At 39.3% G+C, this 21,471-nt stretch overlaps 1 protein-coding gene across 1 annotated transcript; it reads left to right on the top strand.

The window, feature by feature from the left end:
• The first annotated feature begins 1,958 nt into the window (after positions 1–1,958).
• Positions 1,959–18,878, top strand: adgrg1 (adhesion G protein-coupled receptor G1). Its single transcript, XM_084541337.1, has 15 exons — positions 1,959–2,737; positions 9,570–9,642; positions 10,286–10,566; positions 11,492–11,678; positions 11,915–11,960; positions 12,252–12,357; positions 13,786–13,908; positions 14,042–14,149; positions 14,780–14,822; positions 14,960–15,066; positions 15,173–15,288; positions 15,377–15,639; positions 15,733–15,832; positions 16,092–16,366; positions 16,989–18,878. Exons 1-15 carry the CDS (start codon positions 2,717–2,719, stop codon positions 17,114–17,116), a joined length of 1,977 nt encoding a protein of 658 aa, XP_084397463.1. The 5' UTR covers positions 1,959–2,716; the 3' UTR covers positions 17,117–18,878.
• Positions 18,879–21,471: the final 2,593 nt, after the last annotated feature.

Below are 21,471 nucleotides of genomic sequence, written 5' to 3'. Positions count from 1 at the left end.
TGTGCTGTGCTCTTTTCAGGCTGACTTCCTTTCATGGTGTCTGGCCTCTGTGTGACATGGTAGACTGCAGACGTATTTGTCTTCAAGTTCAGACTGTCCCAGATGTTTTATTTCATCTGAATCATATTTGGAGATTTTGGTACGAGATACCCCAATAAGCAGGTTACTGTTTGCTGCTGACAAGCATGAGCAAACACTTCCTGCTCTGCTGCACCTTGCCCTGTAAATAGACAGCCCACAATCATTCTTCTGTTAAAGACGGATTTTAGTCATTCACAGGGTTGGTTATGGTTTTACACCGAGATAGATGATAAGATGTTTAATTGATGGGAACCTTAGATTGTCTGCTGACTCATACTCATGAAGCGTCTTTTTTCCCCTTTTTTTCTTTCTCTTTTTTCTTTGTCACTCTTTCATCAAACTGTTTGTGTTACCACCTTCGTTTGCATTTGCAATGTGTGTGTGTGTGTCTGTATTATAGACTCTATATAAAAGAGGTGTGTGTGTGTGTGTGTGCGTGTGTGTGTGTGTATGATTCCAAACACACCTGCCACACTTGCCAGACAGTGGGCCCCTTTATTACCCGTGCTCAACTGACAAATCCTGCTTCAGATAAACACACACGCATGCACATTCACACATAAGCACGCACACTCTCAACCACTCACGTAGACAGTTGAACAGAAGAGCCAGGTGCGGAACATGGGTCAATTTCCTCATTTCTCTCCCCTCCTCCTCCTCTGCTTTCCTGATGAAAATGTCTTTTAAATTGCTGGGTGAATACCAACAATGGCATCAGGAATTAATGCTGAGGGATTTAAATATTAACCTAACTGCAGCTGAAGGCGCGTCACAAATATTTTTGTACAAGGCAGAATACATATGCACGTTTGTTCATACTGTACTTCCAGGAGAAATATCATTCATGTAAAAAAGTTTCTTTCTTTTTCACTTTCTTTTTGGTTCTCTTCAAGAGGACACTACTAGAAAACATAATAGCCTTTGTTGAATCATTAGTGCAGCCAGAGATGTGTTGTGTTTGCAAAGGGATCTTTCTAGGCTAGCAGTGGAGCAATAAAATCAACTGTCATGTTTACTGGAGGACTGTGTAGTCAGAACAAGCCTTGTTTTTCTAGATCTGAAGACTTACCCGGAAAAAAAGAGGAAAAAAGGTGGTTCCTCTATATGGTTAGGAAAAAAGGGCTTTGCATTTGTTTGATCTTTTTGCATCAAACAACATCACAGGTTCTCTAACAGGAATTTTAGTGGATATAGAGATGCCCTTAATGTTGGTGAGGTAACTATTCCATGAGGGGAAGTGATGTTTTATGAAGCCAATTACACGTTTCACTTCTCTGTTTCAGCTTTCACATGCCACATTGAGGCTCGAGTTTAGTCCTTATGCCTTGTATGTGTAGGTACTGTGGAAGCCGGTTTTGTCATATATAATATATATATATATATATATATATTCAAACCAGATAATAAACATGACCTGCGCAGGGCAAACCTTGTCGTAATGATCAACACAAATCCATGTAGATTTGATAATACATTTAAGGAGGATTAAGATGTGATCGCAAAACCTAATGTAATAAAATGCCATAGGTCAGTCGCAATGACATTAAATATTTATTTTTCCATTAAGCAAACGCTCTGTGTATTGCTTTGGTTTGTCTGCTTTGTGGCCCGAGAGTGATCGCAGGTAGTGAAATGACTGTACTTTCATTTATCGCTTTCAGACCCTCCTCTGTGTTCCCAGATTGAGCCACAATCACCCTGTCTGGATTCCTTTCTCACGCCTTGAAGCTCTGATAAGAAGAGTCAAGACGTGGATGGTAACGTTTAACAGGGAAAGGATATGATTTCAAAATAAAAGAGCATTTCTGTAGACAAAAAAAAAAAAAAAAAAAAAAAAAGACTGAATAGCAAGCACAGGTGCATATACCAGCAATTAACATCTGGTGTATTGGCCCGGCGTGGTACACCCTGGACAGGGCTTACCCAGAGAGACAGAACTACGGAGAACCCACGCAGACACAGGGAGAACATGCAAACTCCACACAGAAAGGCACCAGTCAGCCTGGATTCGAACCCGGAACCTTGTTGCTGTGAGGCATCAATGCCAACCACCACGCCGCTCCCGTTTAAAGCGCTGATTGAGTGAAAGTATTCAGGTTACAAATGTAAAAAAACAAACAAAAAAAAACAATGGCCTACGTAGCCTATTCAGGCAAATAAAATGTTGCGTTAAATATGCAATAGTATGCGGTGGGTGGAGGGGGCTTTTTGGGACTTGATCGTTATATTTTAAAGATCATGACCGGAAACAGCGATCACTTCTTTCACTTGACAGCAGCGCTGCCGCCGCTGTTAAGTCTCTCGTCCCGTACGGCGGCTTTAGTCAACGCTTCAGCCCGGCGTCTCGTTCTCCTGTGAGTTTTGATTTTTAAAAGTATTAAAAAAATACTTTTAACTGTCTCGGGTGTGCCGAAGAAACCAGAAATTACTTAAAACAGCAAGTGACCGCGAACTGGTGTTATTTATTTATTTTTTTTTCTCCCTCTGGTGAACCTGTGTCGCTCTTATCTTATCGTGGAAGTTCGCTTTTTAATTCCGTCTTGGAGGCAGTTTGTGAGGAATAGCAGGTGAACATTTTCTCTCTCTTGGCATCAGAGTCGTGTAGTTTACGGGAGGACAGGACAAACACCGACTAATGACAGTAGAGCTACTCAAGGTGAGTTTATGCACCCTAGGAGAAATACTAATTCTAGACATTTTATGTGAAAACAAGCTAGGCTAACGTTTTATCGTTCTCTACACATGCATTTGGTGTACTTGAGATGCACTATCGCCTCTTTTAATGACACTTTGTTATATGGTTCCACTGTAAAAACATACTCATTTGCAAACTGTTTCTTTTAAAAAAACAAAATGTTATAACAACAAATGTATAGCATAGTTGGTAACTTAAAAATCAGATAACGCTCTAGGTGTTGTTTATATCAGATTGTCAGTTACATGCCTTTTTTCAAGTTGTGAATTCATTATTAATGATTAATCACACATTTTGTATTGTTCGTGTTATAGCCAGGGCCATGAATGCATTCATCCATTGTTTACCAATGTGCCAAGCCTTGGATCTCATTTTCTCTTCCCTTCAAAGCCCACTCGTGCTGGGAGTTGATGTCTGGGTTTGTGCTGGTGTTGAAGGCAGACATCAAAGTCAGGTAGCAAGGGCTGTATGACGCTTACAGCTGTGAAATGTGGTTTCCTGACTGTGATGAGATGCACAATCAAAAGACTTCACTCAGGAAAAAAAGCACTCAAGTTATAGAAATGGCATAACCTCAAATTAAACACTTGTGAACTACACCCTTCAGATGCTAAAAGCATTTGAAACTGAAAGTGAACGAAAATGCCCCAATGCCTGAAATGCAAGTATTGCAGTAGATGTGTGACTCATTGCAGAAAACCCTTCTCCCTTATGCTGCCTTCATTTTTCATAATGAGGAAAAGAAAGCTGCTGATGGCTAACTAAGCCTTGTGGGCCACACCAAAGGCCACTCTGGGCATGATTTTATAATATGCTAGCTTTTGTGTGCGCCTGTGCCCTTGTGTGTTTATTGTCGTATTGATTTATTCATGCCCCCTGAAGGAAATATCTGCAGCATTCCACCTGCTCCTCCAGTTTCCTCCCTCGAGACCTCAGGACCCAGATAAAGAAACACAGAGACACATGCACAGACGTGCACGCTACATCACTATGGTGCTATTACAAAGTATGCAAGGACCTAGGGTAGCCTGGGGGGCATTCCTCTTCAGCCATATCACATCTAGACATTCATTTCACCTTGAAAGTTTTCTGTGCAGAGGACTTCGATGCTCATTCTTGTTTTGATAGGTTCTGCTGGGATTTGATGTTAATGTTTGCTGCATGTCATAAGTCTCACTTTTCAAGACTTTCTCAGTAGCAGCTCAGTATGTGACTGTATCCTGTTTTTTACACTCATAGGCGTAAACTGCTAATACTCTGTGCCATATAGCACCATGACAATAACACCACCTGCCAGTTGAAGATAAAACCTTACCAGTCTTATCTTGTAAAATTGTTGGCAATGTCAGACATAATTTGTAGCACAGTTATTGTAGTGTACTTAATACAATTCACTGATTATGTCATTACTTCAAGAGCTTGAAAATTAATTCTGTAAATCAAAATAGAGATATTTTGAACCTAACACCAAGTTAAATCCACTCATGTTTCCATTTATAATCGCCATTTTAGAAAGTGTGACCATGTGGTGCAGGGAGTCTGCGATGGTGTGGGTGTATCCAAGTAGAAGTACTTTAACCACTGGCTTACGCAGCCTCCGAATCAGCCAGCGATCTTTGACCCCTATTCATGCTCGCTGTCACTTCAGCTCTAAAGCCCGACAACAAAGAGCAGCTTTTGTTCCGTGTGCATTCTTCGGTGCACATTCTTTGCTGCTTCACTCTGCTGCTTGTAGACAAGTGGGGTAAGAGTGAAAATTGTTGCAGGACCAAAATCTAAACTGTGAATTCACTTTACTGTAAAATGTGGGGGCAAAATAGTCATGTCAAGTTTTTTGCTGAACCTCAAATGTGATTCATAAAACTCCTTTCCACAATGCATGGCATCTGCAGCCCTCCATAGAGTATTAGTATTAGTAAGAGGGACATATTTAGCCGAAGAAGACTGAATTACTTAACGCTGCACTTACCTGTAAATAGTGGTAATCCAGTTATATGATCCTTCCCTTTTTTTGTTTAAACTGAAAATTTTATATTTCATTTTTTTTTTTTTTTTTTTTTTTTTTTGTTTATTTTTGGATTTTACAACTTCCATTAACTTCAGCAACTGTTACCAAACTGTTTTCCCTTTTTTTTTCTGACACTGAAGATGATTAATATGTCGAGTCTGTGAGTCAGACCCGCACATGATGTAGGGAAAGTTTACTGGAAAACCCGTCAGACATGGTGCTTGCTTGACTGTCTCGTTCACACGTTGGGGTAGTTGGAGGATATGCATGAACTCACACAAACACTATGTAGAAGTGAAACATTTATTAACAACTTTCTGGGCGAGTGTCAGGTTCTTACTGTAAGCAGAGAAATGTTTGCCCCGCACTCCGTCAAGGACGTGAGTTCAGTGTTCTAGTCAGCGTCTCACGTACGCACACAAAAAAACGCTTATGCCGGTGTTTGGTCAGCGCTTGTCTTTCATACGTACACACACGCACACACATACTGAGCTGGCAAGTGAAAAGCAGAAACTCCCGTGCAGGAACAAAAGAGAAGGTGTGGGAGTAGACTGAGTGTTAGTTTACATGTCATGCTATTTTAGCAAGTTGAAGCATTGTGCAAGAGAGGAGAAATCTAGTGGTTCGAGCTGCATTATCAAGCTTTATATGAAGAAATACTCACTGAATACATTCAGTCATTGTGGCTTGCACTGTTGCAAGGCTTTTTGTACGTACACAGTTTGTGCTTTATTCAGAATAAATGAATGTGATATGAAATCTGAAAGTGTACAGGGCAGACTTTACCGTCAGGCATATTTGCACTTAGACACACATGCATAAAGAGGGGGGTTTTGTGGTAACACTGGAGGTAATTTTTGCCTTTTCTCAAACACGTCACAGAGAACTGAGCCGTCCACTGTGTGCTCACACTTGTGGCAAGCAGTAAGTGAGTGGTATGTTGTTGAAGTGTATTTTTCAGAATTTAGAACGGAAGTACAGGTTTTTATGGGATGGACAGTCTGGTAAAATATATTCACACAGCTCATATTGCAGTTTTAGAGAGGTTTTTGTGAGGTTATGTAGGGCAGAAATGCAACCGCAGCAGGCTTTTGTACATCGTAGCATAGTAGACCACCATCATTCTTGTTAAACCTTTACTACCACATAGTAGACTATGTAAGCACTGAACAAATTGAGGTTTGTCATTCATTCATTCATCTTCTATACCTGCTTAGTCCTGTTAAGGGTTGCGGGGGTCTGCTGGAGCCTATCCCAGCTGACAATTGAGGTTTGTCATTTCCATTATTTGTACAGATTCATCTGAGCATCTGAAACCTTATATTGGGGTGCTTTATCAATGAAGACATACGGTATAATATAGTTTTCCAAACTTTACATTTAAAAACAATGCTTATATACACCAATCAGCCACAACATTATGAACACTGAGAGGAGAAGTAAATAATATTGGCCATCTTGAAACAATACAATGTTCTGCTGGGAAACTTTTGGACCTGGTGTTTGTGTGGATGTTACTTAGACATGTAGCACCCACCTAGACCAGGCCAGGCACCCCCACCCTATAGCAATGACACTCCTTGATGGCAGCAGCCATCCCCAGTGGGATGCAGCCTGACACAGACACACACACAAAAACAGCTTAGGAACAACTAAAAAAACAAAAACATGAAAAACAGAACTAGGTGTTGACCTGGCCTCCAAATTCACTAGATCCCAAGAGAGAAGGGTGTTTCTACACTTCCTGGCCAAAAAAAAGGGTGCCACCTAAGCAAATAGATACAAGCCTCCTATTGATAATTATTTCATGGGTGATTATCTTTCAGCTGGAAACAAGTTATTTAACCCCAACTGATGCAATGAGTAGCTTCTCATTTCTTTAACAACCATGTCGACAGACACATCCCATGGTTGTGGAAAAGATGTTAGTCTGTTTGAGAAGGGTCAAATCATTGGCATGCATCAAGCAGAGAAAACATCTAAGGAGATTTTAGAAACTACTAAAACTGGGTTAAGAACTGTCCAATGCATTAATAAAAACTATTAAAAAAAAGGATAGTGGGGAACCATCGTCTTCGAGGTAGAAATGTGGTCGGAAAACATCCTGATTGATGGTGATCTGTGATCACTTAAACGTTTGGTGAAATCAAATCAAAGAAAAACAACAGTAGAACTCGGGGCTATGACCAGGTTATTCCATCAATGGATTTTTTCTTCCCTGATGTTCACGGGCATATTCCAAGATGACAATGGCAGGATTCATGGGGCTCAGATTGTGAAAGAGTGGTTCAGGGAGCATGAGACATCATTTTCACACATGGATTGGCCACCACAGTCCAGACCTTAACCCCATTGAGATGAGATACAAGATCTTGGTGAAAAATGAATGCAACACTGGATGAAAATAAATCTGGTGACATTGCAGAAGCTTATCGAATCAAAGCTAAAGGCGATCCAATGAAGTATTAGTGTGTGACCTTTTTTTTTTTTTTTGGCCAGGCACCAATTAGTTTCTCAATCATCAACCACATGAAGTCAGTGTAACGCCATTGATCCTAAAAAAAAAAAAAAAAACTTGTTGACACTCGTGAATTATGAAAAAAAGGAAATGCCAAAACCACAGAGTTATGTTCAAAGTGTGTTGAACAGTTGCAGTTTCATTCATCGTTGACCATATAAACTAAAGCAGTGAATAAGTATGTATATGAATTAGTCATTTAAGACTGTCAGAATACATACTTCTGCATTTCTGATTTGTCCATCTTTAATTAAGCTTTGGTGTACTCACATGCACATGGGGATTTAGGATAAGAGAAACAGACAGTATAATATAAAAAAGTCTAATGTGCTCTATGATTTGCAGCACCAGCAAGCATAGGCGTAACTAGAGATCAGAAGTCAATCCACTTCTCATCATTCCAAAAATAAGTAAAAAAATGACACAGACCAGAGGACACAGACTCTGACACACACATGAATTCAGTGCCTGAAACTTTGAGTGATTTTCTTTTTTTAACATCAAGTCACTTTTAGAATACCACTATAATAATACTACTTAGTTGGAACAGGCTAGTTCTGTCCAACTAAATCTCAGCATTTATTCACCTCGAGTTACTTAACACAGTGACACTTCAGTCTGTAAAATAGAATAGAACAGAATGAATGTGTTTATTTGTCATTGTGGTACAACGAAATTAAAGGCGGCCAGAGGTCTTCTTTTAGGTGCCGTAAAAAATAAAATAAAAATATAAATGAGGTAAGGAATGAAAAGAATATGTACAAAACTATAAGACCATAAGACACTGGCATGACATAACAGCTGTTATTACAACATGAAGGCATTGCACTTGTTGATATAACTTATTGCACATTACACATAGGAAGTTACTATAAGTTGCACATAAAAGTCACTACAGAATACAATTCAAAATGGATTTCAAAACACATGGATAAATCCCACAGTAAGTCTTCTGTTGCATGGAGTTCCTAGACAGTATGATAAAAGATTGCTTTCATCGCTAACTACAATGCCATCTCATATCTCCTTGGGAGTTTAATGCTACCTCTGGTCTAAATGTAAACCTCTGAATTTAAATGCACATTATGTGGGCCTGCTACGTGCTTGTTCAAGGTTTTGGATAGATTCGCTTGGTCTGTCCCCCTCTCTTGCCGTCTTTCTGACTAGTCTGTGGTTCAGGCAGTTCCTGTCTGTCTTGTGATGTAAATGAAAATTGCAACTGCTCAGTTTCCCCTCCACAAGTGTCTGCATCTCAGAGTGTTACAAATACTGTACAGTAACCCCACGTAGTCACAGATGCAGTATTTGTAGTTTCTTCAGATAAAAAGGTGTTAGCGTGGGTGAATGTGCGAGTGCTTTGATAAAGCTGGCAAGTGGTTTATAATGTGGGCAACCCTTGAAAGAGTGTGGAGTGAAAATTGTCTGGGATGAGTGGCATCTTTGGCTAGTACTGAACAACAAACGTGTGTGAAGACAGCGCGTGTGGTTAAGTGACACATGTCTGTCTGAAGACTTTCATGTGATTCTCAGGAACTCTGTATTCTGGTATGTTCTTGTTCAAACACTTCAATGTCTGCAGTGCTGTAAGATAGGAATACAGTACGTTAGTTTTTCCTTGACCAAGAAAATTCAACTTGCTATGGGCTGATAGAAAGAGTGAATTGTTGGTGCATGTGTGTGTGTTGCTTCCAGTTGAGGAAGACTGTTTCCATTGATAAGAGCAGAGAAAGGTCCCTGTGTGTATTTTGAGCCTGAACTCATTCGTATTCATTGACACAAGAGTATAGATAATAAACCAGGCGTCTGCATAAGAATAGTATCATTAAAAAAACATTTCACTATGTCAAAGCTGTTCTCCGTTTTACGTCTTTTTGTTTAATTTAGGATGTGTGTCCAATAGAGAGCATGATATGATACACCTGATATGCCTGTGTTTTGCTGAAATTTGCTTTTTTTTTTTAACAAAGTGTTTTTATTTATACTTATGCATGTTCAAATTGTACACAACTGCCTCATAAGGCCATTCAAACAAACATCAAAACAAAGCTGAAATTTGCTTTTTACAGTTAGACTATTCTTTTAAATTTAATCCTGTATTTTTTTCCACAGCTGGTGTCAGCGGTGTCGTTTCCTACTGACTCACAATAAGAGGCAGAATTGGCCTCATTCTGCGAGTCTGAAACGTTAATGTGGTGTAGACAGCAAAATAAGAGAACTGTCCCTCATTTGAAACTGCAACTCACTTTCTGTGTTTCTCTCTGCGGCAGTTGTTCCCGATGGCGCAACGACCAACACATAATCTGAAGATTGGGCTCTTCTTGATCATTCTTCTCTCTACTGGTACAATAACACACTGAAAATAAATACATTCTAATGTCTCGGTCCTGCATTAAATCTTATCTTCATCAAGGTATTCAGCATTTGTTGCAAAAAGCTGTTGATTCAACTGTGTTTTCATTTTGTGTGTGGTTTGCAGTACTATTGAATTGTACTGTGTTGTACCGGCATGTGTTATTTTGACAACTGCATATTAGTCAGTGGACTAGGCTAAATAACAGAAACACTTTAGTGTATAATCCAGTTTAACAGCACCACAAACCACATCCTCCAGAGAGATCAGTTAACTTACCACCTTTCTAACACTGTTTCTACATGAAATGAGAATTAAAACAGTAATACAAGGAGATTTAGTGCAGGACTGTTATGTTATGGAATATACTGTATTATTATATTTTTGTGCTTTGAGTAGATATTGAGTAGAGTAGGCATATATATATATATATATATGTGTGTGTGTAGATCACATTGACTTTGTCATTGTATAAGTAACTTGCAAGCCAGAAAAGTGTAGTTAGGGTTTGTTTAATTTCACAAAATCTTACTGTCCATTAGTTGAGCCGAACAGAATGTGATTTTCACAAAGAAGAATCTATCTTTATTGTATTCACAACCTTTATTGAGACTCTGTGCTCTGTTTTAACAGGTTTTGTTAAAACTGAAGAAAGTGAAAATGACCTGTACTTGGACTTTTGTGGAACCTGGCTCCATGACAAGGCATCCCTGAGCCTGAATGTCAACCTCTCTACAGGCTGTGATAAGCTCTTGATTTCAGCTAATGAGAGCTCTCTGTCTATCCATGGGCAGATCACAGCCTATTGCAAAAGGCTTGATGTAATTCCCCTTGACAATTTTGGACTTGATTTAAATGCCCCCATTGACTTCTGTCTGTACTGGGAGCCTTTGCTGGACCAATTGAAGCTGCAGGTAAACAAGAAAAAGAAGGAGGGGAGCATGTGGAGGGATTGTACTTGTACTGAATGGTATCTCACGTCTCATGTCTAAGAGCTAATCTGCCAAAGTTCCTCAAGCAGTGACCATGACCTGTATTTATTTGAATCAGGCTTCCATTGGAGTCATCCTTTTATTTCTGTTTCACTCTGTTTTAGGAAGTATTACTGAACATATTTAAGTTTGAAGCCTCATTTTTTTGATCTGCTCCCATTTGCCTTGATGAAGTTACTGCGTTATGTGGTAAAAGTCCTGTATTTCTATGGACTGAAGCAGATTATTTCTTTATTGAGATTAAACAATGATGACAACACGATGACTGAACAACAATACTTTAGATCAGTCTGTGTTGAATTTATTAAAGTAGAGCAATAAATGTCCTTAACTGACGTGCCAAGCACTGAGACTTAGTCCACCCTTGTTTTTTCCTGGCCTGTGTTTGGGGGGCAGCCTTCATTTGCGTGTGTTGACCACGCGCCTCATTGTTATTTGCTTTTAACTGACTTCCAATTTCTGTCTGAGAGAATACTGAACACCGGCTTTTATTGGATATTCACCGATCTTTATGATGTATCGTGTTCATAACTATTATGATGAACTCCATTACGTTTGATTTTCCTTTTGGAGCTGTGTCACAGGTGAAAATATGTCAAGGACACTTCAGTCTGTTGGTGTGAAAAGAAAACTAACAGCTCAAGTATCAGTTCTGAAAGAAAATGTATTATACCAAAATATATGTATTTGAAATCTGTAAGAGTCACAGTAATAGCAGAGGAAAACATATGACAAACTGAAAATGTGTGCAGTAGTCAGCATACTGTATATGCTGCACTGGTTTAATATTGGAGAGAAGAGTAAGGATGGCTTTTTTTTTTTTTTTAATCATTGTTTTGCTTTACAGGTTGGAAAAACAAGCCTTACTCTGTGCTGGCCTGCAAGCTTGCAGGACTCCTGCTGCACTGATCTCACTAATGGCCCCAACGCAGAAATAGCAAGTTACGGCATCAAGAATGGAAAGGTCAAAAATGATTTCATCACTGACAACACAATGACAGAATACACCTTCAAGGGATCTTCCACCGAGTGCAGTAAGGAGGCTTTCTACACATCACCTGTAAATCCAACATACTTAGCAAGATGGATTTTTATTATTCTTTTCCCCAGTAACGTCAGTTTTCTACATCAGTTATTAACATTTTCTTTTGTTCTGTCAGGTGTGTTTAACTTATTGTGAGTTTTGTAACAAAGATTTCAGGCATTTTTTTACAGTTTATAGTGCACCATGTCAAACTCAAAAGTGTTGTTTTTCCTGTCTTTTTTGCAGAAAAATTATGTCACCAAGCAAATCAGACGTCCAACCCGGACAGAATGTAAATTCCTCTCTCCTTTTCATCAAATGCACCATAGCACTTACTGTTGCAGCATCTTGACAGGGTGTTTCTCATAACATCCTTTCGAGAACGGCTTTGTCTTAATGGCTTACACTGCTGTTGTGAAGTTTACTGTAATCATGTACACAAATTAGTACAAACAGGAACCTGAGTTTTAAACTATGTGAGGGTGTGGCTCTCAACGCATAACTGTTCTCCTTTTGCATGGACATCTGAAACCATAGTTTTTAACTTCAAAACGTGGTGTTGTGTGTTCATATCTGTGTCCAGGTATGCACAGACTGTAATGAGGATTCAGCATATTGAACATCCCTGCGCTCACAAAACTGAGGTGAAGATGGATGAAAACTTCAGCGGTTACAACGTCATATCACCTGTAAGTCAAACAAAAAAACAGAGCTAGCTTTACACCAGAATTCACTATTAAAGGCAGAATTTGAATTAAACAACAAATACAAATGTCAGTTAAGTTATTTGTTGACAGTTTAATTCAAATTAACATCCCCTCTATTTAGAATTTATATTGGTCTTATATATTTCTACCAATTTGTGTTTTAACAGTTTATGAACAATGCTTAAGTACTTCAGTGCAGAATAATGCATCAGGCTGTGGATACACTGAAAAACAATTTTTAGTATGACCAACTTATTCTTAGCCTGAAAGCCACACATTTTTTGTGGTGGAAAGTTGTCTTGAGTTGCTCTGTTGAGAACTCATTATGCTCAGGAAAAGATCTTCCAGGCTAATCGAATCGTTTGGGCCGGCCTTATGCTGTGATTGACACACTGTGATTGCTGCTGTAGGACTTCTCTGTTTTAGCTGCCAACAATGAAATCTAAATGGTGTGTTACCACAGTCATATTTTGACTAGTCTTTGAATGGGAAAGTATAGAATAATGGCAGTTGTCCTCTTTCATGCGCTGTCTTCACAGGCCATGTGAGGAATATTGTAACCTGGATTTGTTTTAGCTGCGTCTTTCTTGTGCATTAACATATATGGAAGTAAGATCTTGCCATAATTTGAAACACTGAAAACATGTTTTGACAGGTTGAAACTGAATCTCAGTTGGCAGTTTCTTTTATTATTATTATTAGATTTCAAGCTTTCAAAACGTTTTTTGCAGTTTTGGTTTATGATATGCTCTTGATCCCATAAAAATGAAACACAAGCTTATTAGGTTTTTGTTGGTTCTGGTTGCATCTAGAGAAATGTGACTTCACTTATAGCCAATAGTTGTTAATTGATGATAATATAATGCCACTTCAGCAAAGGTCTTAGTAGTAAAGGCAAGTTAAGGTGCTGTCTTCACTTCTAAGACCTGTGTGCATCCATTTTTAATCAAGTGCTTTGTAACCGGTTTTTGAAGAGTATTCATTAAAGATGAGGGCAGTGGTGATTTAGTTCAGAAAAATAAGCGATGGGTCAGCCACCTGAAAGTGAAAGATGGCAGCATTCTACTGACAAGTAGAGGACAGAAACTGAAAGTTCACATTTGCCTTCTGTACTATCTTAAAATAGAGCAATCTGAGTACCCAGCAATCCACAAGCAGGTCAACTCATTACATCTGTGTACGCCATGCACGGGGTTGTGGTGCACACTCATAAACAGAGCTGCAGGGTGGCACAAGGATTGTCATTAGTGTTGCTCAGGCTCTCAAAACAACTTATATCACACATATAAGTATTCATTAGCCTGTTTATGCCTTTGTGTATACTGACTTGAGATCAAACTTAGGTATTTTGTTATTTCTGTAACTCTGCAATGTCACAGTCCCTCTCTGTGTATATGTTCTGTTTTTCAGACCATTACAGGTGTACCTTCAGAGTCCACTACCACTGTTTATCTGCCTTCTGCTTTAAAACAAGCAGCAAAGAAGACCAACAAAGTAGTCTGCACTTTCTTCAAAAACAACTCCCTGTTTCAGGTAAAAGGTTGCTCATTGAATCAATGCACTGTTGTCAGGTTGTCTGAGATACTGTTCCTCTGTGTGTGCATACTGTATGTAAGCTGTACTATACTGTATGAGAGGAAGGTAACAACCTGCGTGTCTGTTCTAGGAGGGCCATGAGGTTCTCAACGATGTGGTGGGAATCACTGTGGAGAACGAAGTTATTGCTAATCTTGAGGAGCCAATTAGGATTGGTTTTCACCACGATGCCATACCTGTGAGTTTGCACATTTCTGTGTCCTTTTATCTGTACTTTCTAATTCTCTTCAGCATTACAAAATGATCAAGTGCAGCAAGTACCTGGTGATACAAAGGGTGAACTAAATAATTTGAATAGGTTAATTCCTGTAATTGGTGGTTCACATCTTTCTAACTGTTGAACAGTGACAGGAGCAACACGTTTATAGGTATAGTCAGAGACATATTTTTTGAGTGACATTGCTGACTAGTTCCCTAAAACTGTAGGACTCACTGTACCAAATATCACACCAGCAAATTACTCAAAGGTACTGACTGAAGTTCTGTGGGTTAGAATAGTGTTGAAAAAAGACAGAAGATGCTCATTTCCATGACGTGTGTTTGTCTACTCTGTCGACACAGAGAACACACAAAAACCACTTAGAGGTTTCTTACTTCACTTGCAAAACAGGTTGTAGGCCTTCTACGCTGCGGGCCATAAAAACACCTTATAAACACATTCTGTGTTTTTACACAGCAATGTAGCGACATAAAGCAAGACAGTTTTTTCACGTAGAGCAGTTTCTGTTGCTGCTAAATCTACACGTATCTACAACTCTATAACGTGAATAAATGTATGCAGCCTGTTAATGGGAAGTCTTTATTTCAGAAAACGTATACAAGGAAATGTGTTTCATGGGACACCAGGAAAGGTCAGGACCCTTTTGATCAAATATCATATTATTTCCATTCTATTATTATTTCCAGTCATCATATATCCTCATATATTCTCATCTAATCCTCAGAAATGGTGATAAAATATGTTTAAATCTGTATTTTTTTTGTGCAGATCCTTTGCAGGTGAATTGGTTGATGGATGGATGTGAGACAGAACTGAGAGGAGAACATCACACTGAATGCGTTTGTGACCATCTGACATACTTCTCTGTGCTGGTGGTGAGACAAGCAACAGACACATAATAATACTTACAAACGGAAATGAACAGTCTTTTTGGTGTGTGACGGCCTTGTTGTTTGCTCATTTTTCTGTGTGGTCTGGCAGCAACTTCAGCCTCGACCAGTGCGCCACCTCCTGGCACTCACCGCCATTACATCTGTGGGCTGTGCTGTCTCTTTCATCAGCTGTGTAGGCCTCATTATTTTCCTCTGCAGGAAAAGGTAATAGTTAAAAAATATATATGTCAAATGTTGTTGTTTTTTTTTACAGTGAAACAAGCTACTCATTTCCATTCCATTCTCCTCCCAGGAGGCGATCTAAAGAGCAGACCATACCCATCCACATGGGCTTAGCTGTGTCCCTGGCCTTCCTCAGCCTGCTGTTTTTTTTCACTGGAATCCTTGCTAACGTGGAAATGAAGAGTGTGTGCACCTGGGTGGGGGCCATGCTTCACTATGCTCTACTCAGTTCTTTTGCTTGGATGGGCATACAAGTGTTCCACACCTTCTGGTTGGTCTTCATGGTTTTCAGCCCTGCCCCAAAGCTGTATGTATGGATCCTGGTTGGATTCGGTGAGTGTGTGAAGTAATATTTCTGAAAATGTACCTTGTAGCACATTTAGGTGATATACAGTACACGTATGACCCATGGATATTCTTTTCCAGTTCTCCCTGTTGTTCCTGTTGGCATCCTGGCTGGAGTAGGTGATATTTATGGAGAGAGAAAGCTGGTACCAAGCAATAATAGCTCCGATCCTTATCGGATGTAAGCCTTCATTTATCTGATCAAAACTTATTTAGATAGATACTTGCTGTGGATCAATGTATGTAGTATTCCCTGGATAGCATTGCACTGTAAATCACATCTTCATTTTTTGAAGGTAGCAAAGAGCAGAAAAGAGATTTTAGGGATGTTTTGGAAAACACTGAATTAAACTGAGCATTATCCTGCCACTTCATTTGTCCTTTTTGGGATTAGTGGGGAACTGTAATATCGAATATCTGTGTGCATTTGGTTTTTCCAGGTGCTGGATGAAAGACAGCAACAAGGCCTTACTGGCTTACGGTTTCACCACCACAACGATCCTGGCCATTCTGGTGTTGTCGGGCTTTGTGATGCTGTTCCTGGTTTACAGGGAGATCCGCACCAGGGATGAATGGAGGCAGAACCGTGTGGCTTTCCTCAGCATTTGGGGCCTCAGCTGCCTGTTTGGGACAACTTGGGGTCTGAGCTTCCTGGACTTTGAACCCCTCTCTGATTTTCTTCCCTTCCTCATCTGCATCCTCCACTCCTTCCAAGGTATGTGCTTGTGGTGTACAGTTAGTTTGGTTCTGCAAACACAAGGAGTTTGCCCCACTTGTGTTAAAATATTTTTTCTATGAAAATGTATGCAAGAAAGCCATTATAACAGGATAAAACAGTTATGCATTTTCTTGTGCTTGTAGACTTTGATATGTCTGGTTGAATGGAAAATGACCTTTTACAGCATTTTTACAGCATTTTAAAAACCTTCACAGTTTACCTATTTATAGTCAGTCTTTGGTGAGAGGTACTTTCATTGTTGGTGCAGACAGGGTACTGTGTATTTAGAGCCAGTGCTCCATTGTATCAGTGTGGGAATGAGACAATGGCCATGGTTAATCATGACCTTCTGTTACTGGTGCCTATCAGAAGTAAAGCTGTTTCCTCCCACATGCAACACACTTGTTTTTGATTCAAAGCCAAACCTTCAGTTTATTAACCCCATATTTGCTGCACAGTGGTAGTTCAGAAAGACTCAGGACTAAAAATAGGGATTAATGGCAGGCAGGCTTTCCCTTTATCAACAGATCAAAACCAAAGTTTAGATGAAATGTATCTCTTTTGATTTTCCAAAATACTATCTCTGATTACTGTTCAGAGTAACTGTGTGTCCCCCCAGGGTTCTTCTTGATGCTGCGGTTCTTCATGCTGGACTGGATACGGAAACAGGCTGGTGGCTCTGCTTTTGGCAGCACCAGCTCCGGATCTACCAGGCAACACATGCTACAGGCCCAGGAGAAGAGTTAAAATAGACCAAATAAACTTGTGGCACAGAATGTAGAGGCCAAATCCAAGCTGCAGCAGTTTGTATATCAGACAAAACAAAATAGAGAAGAAGCCGCCAGTTACCGAGAAAGTGTAGATTAACCTTTAATTTAATCATATACCACTTATTCTTCTGTTATCGTTTTGTTGTAAACACCCCAGGCCAGCTGCACACAGGGCACATCATTGAATTTTCAAACATTTCAGTCAGTTTTGACTCAATAGTTGCTCTATGCACCGTTAGGTGATGGGGACCAATGCTTCAGCATATTTATGGGTTTCCTGTAAAAACTATAAAAAGCTGCTCCATCTTTAAAAGAGCAGTCTGCTCGGATTGGTCAGTTTGAGCGAAGAGACAAAGCTAGCAGTGCTGCTTGTGAAGGAAAGACATAAGGGAAGTTACCAACATGAAAATCTGAAAAGGGTTTTTCATTAGATACAAAATTAGTGCATGCCTCTGAGTGGAGGGTGACTCATCACCATTTAGATTTTTTTCTTGGAAATGTCACCAACCAAATTACTAAATTACAAATACCTTATTATATATGTACCTTAAGTCCTTATTTGGCCAGGTACTGGCGCATAGGTGATGTAAGGTGATTTCATGGGGACTTTAACGCCTTCTATTGGCAGCAGCTTCTCAAATTAAATGGAATGTTAATGTGCCAGTTAATGATATTTACCTCACTCTGAATCACTCATTCCGAGGGTGTGTTGTTTTAATTGTCTCATGAAGTTAAGAGTTAAGCTTAAAATTGTGGCCAGAAGCATATTGCAAATGATAGTGTTTGTTTAAGTAAAGCCACAGATGTCACTCACAGATGTAACAGTTTGGTGAGATTAGATTAATGTAATATATAAATGAACCTTACTGGAAGTATTGTAGTCAACCTGGTTTGTTGAACTCAATCCACGTGCTGTTAAATTAGTTTAAGAATATATTTGATTACTTGATTCGTTTCTCTGGACCAGTGGAGAAGAAATAACACCATCACTCAGGATTCATAATACTCGCCTGGAACCTGTATTTGCAGTATACCTAGACTGGCTCTAGTTATAGAAAGGACAGGAATTTATGTGAAATTGAAATTAGTAAATTGGGGATAAAGTTGAGCTTTATTTCCAGAGCGTGAGGAAGTTAAATAATTGTAGATTACTGTGCTGTAATTTCTATTGCTTAATGCGAAATAGAAGATTATATACACTGCTGCCCATAAAGTTAAAATAATTTTGTTTTTAGAAACATTCCTTTTTTATATTTGTACAGTTTGTATGTTTGGAGGAGATTGATCAATAAAGTTTTGAGAAGATATACTTCTCTAGAGTAAAACACGTTGTCACAATCATTTCATGAGGAGAGGTGAAAAATATTTTATTCCAGATTTATGGGCAACAGTGTATTATTGATGAGCTCCTCAACCTTAGATAAGCTTATCATTTTTTTTAAGTGCATTTTATACTGTGTATGCTTTTTTCTAGCTAATTTTTAAATAGCACTTTAGATTTTCAGTCTGTACGTATAGAACTTCGGTGAGTTGTATTTTGTGCACATAGTAGAATATACATCATGACCAGTATGTGCCCGATGTAAAATAACAGCTGAATGTTAAAGAATAGATGAGATCATATTCAGGGGGATACTGTGAGGATTGCACTTTTTATTTTTAAATTTGAATTTGTTGTTACTCAAATTATTGTGTATATGTGAGTGTGGATGTATATACAGTATTAATAAATACCTTTTGGTTAAAAAGAAGTGTGTATTTATCTTCATGTGTATGTATGTGCTCAGCCTTGCACACTAAGCACTTTCGTGGTTTGCTGTTTTCCTGCTCAGTCGTCCCTCCCTCTTATCTGTCCCGGCGAGCTTCCTCCCCAGAGGTTTTATATTTGTTGTTCTCTTGCTGCTTGTTTGCCATCCAAATTCTGAAAAGAAGACGTAGGATACATATTGTGGCAAACGATTATGATAGTGCTGACTTAAGGGTCACAAGAAAAGTTTAACGGCCTTATTTTTCTGATGTTTATCGACGTGTAAGGTCGGCATGTGATAAAGATGGATTCAAGCCACAAGCAGGAGTGCACTTCTAGACGTAATGGAAATCACAGTGTCTCCACCAAGATGACCAGACAAGCAAATGTATATTCATAGACATAGTGTGTGTGCTTCATCATTTATTTACAGGTATCAGCACTTTATTGGTGCTAGAAGGCGGTCAGCCATTGTGGCTCTCACAGTAGGTGTATGACAAAGTCCTTTCTGTGTCATTAACACAAAAACCCTTTTCTGATAGCAGTGTGTGATTCAGTGTCCTTAACAACAACTGAACTAAAAACAATACTATGGACATTGTTCTATAAAGGAGATAATGTAATATTCTATTTAGCATAATTCAATATGACTTTGTTTTTCTTGTCTTTCACCTAATCAGAACTAAACTATAGAGTAAATAAAGGCTTATACCTGTGAGTCAGCAAACACTGATGTTACGGAACTCTACGTGTCTCACCTAATAGGCAGTCTTTAATGTTCCACTCTACAGTACAGTTATACAGTATTCAAAACCTGTAGGGTTCTTCAGTAACTTCCACTAGTATTTTATGACCAAGGTACACATACTGTATTAAATGGTTGATAGCCACCTGGGGCCCAAAAGCTTCAGCTTTGCTATACTAGAATATGAACTATGGTATTCTCCATCTCGTGACCCTACATTTAACTTTTTTTTTTTTTAATTCGTGAAGAAAATGTCATGTATAATAATACACATTTTAAGCTTATCCTTGCAACAGACTATAAAACTAGCTAAAGGGATGTTTTGGAAAGCAGAAAGTAGCTAATTTTGGGCCTTCTTTTCCTAACCACTGTCAGTTAAAAATATTCACCTACAGTGCAATTCTCCGACCTGTCTATCCAGCAGCTAATTCCCCTGTAATAGAACTACTGCTGTCATCAACAGTCATGCAATTCTGTGCTATTACTGTATAGCATGTTAACTGCTGTGTGTCCCTCCCCTCCCCTCCTCTCCTCCTCCATCTTCTTGTGAGTATCTCTGGCCTGGAGTTGTGTGTTTCCTGTGGATCTCCATACTACATCTGTTGTCGTGGTCTCATCAGCCTGCCCAGTCTTCATGGCCTCCTGCAGTTTTCCACTCCTACCTGAATGAACAATTTTTCAACCTGCCTATGATTCTTCTTACATTTTCAAACTGTCATGTAAAATCATCAGTTTGTATCATAAGATTCCACATGTACACTTTAGTCAGATATGTGTATCTATGACAGATGTATGTTTATCTTGTTTCTCCTGCTGTTCTCTTCTCTCTTTTCTGTCTCTACCCAGCTGACCTTAGGCAGATGGGTCCCTCCATATGAGCTGGGTTCTGCTCAAGGTTTCTTCCTGTTAAAAGGGAGTTTTGCCACCGTCGCCTTCAGGCTTGCTCTGGGGGTTTCAGGCCGGATTTTGTAAAGCGTCTTGAGACGATTTGTATTGTTATTGACGCTATATAAATAAAATTGAATTGAATTGAATTATATACCCATATGCTCTGGTTTACATTCATTATCTCTGCTGCTCTCTTCTCCTCCTCTACTTTCTCTTCTTCTGTCTCTACCTGGCCGGTCTCAAGCGGATGGGTCCCTCCATATGAGCAGTGTTCTACTTCCTGTTAAAATGAAGTTTCTCCTTGCCACTGTTGCCTTCGTGCTTGCACTGCGGGTCTCCGGCCAGGTGCTATAAAGTGTCTTGAGACAATTTGTATTGTTATTGAATACACTGAACTTCCACCAAGCGTGGGCCCTAATCGGTTCATGAACCCATGTCCATACTGCTGTGTTTGTTTGCCCCATCAATTTTGTGTACTGGCGTGTGGGAATCCGTTTCATCACCGCTGACACACTAACACAAAAACGACACATACTGTTCAAGGGCCCATCCCTCTGCCCCATGCTCCTAGCAGGACAGCTCTAATTACATGTCAGTACTTCACACACACTGGCAGCACCAAGCTTAATGCTGTCATGTAAAAAAAGATTGGCAAAAATATGATGACAGAAATATACAGTGTAGTGCGCTTTTAGAGAGCTTGAGCTGCGTATATGACTTTAAGTTTACTATGCAAAATTATTTCAGCTCGATTCTTATCGTCATACAGATCCTTTCTGTATAGTTATTAGCTCGCTTTACACATTTCTTAATTAAGCTGTAATTGTGATTAAATTCCTCACACATTCTGTTAATAACACGGTTTTCCTGACGGCACCTGAATGCCGCATTAAATGTCGCTAACCTAACACATGTGCATGATGCAGACGTTAGCCTACAGTACAGCAGCGTC

This window comes from Chelon labrosus (genome assembly GCF_963514085.1).
Source record: "Chelon labrosus genome assembly, chromosome: 3".
Classification (NCBI taxonomy): Eukaryota; Metazoa; Chordata; class Actinopteri; order Mugiliformes; family Mugilidae; genus Chelon; species Chelon labrosus.
This window is presented reverse-complemented; position numbering and strand designations above follow the sequence as displayed.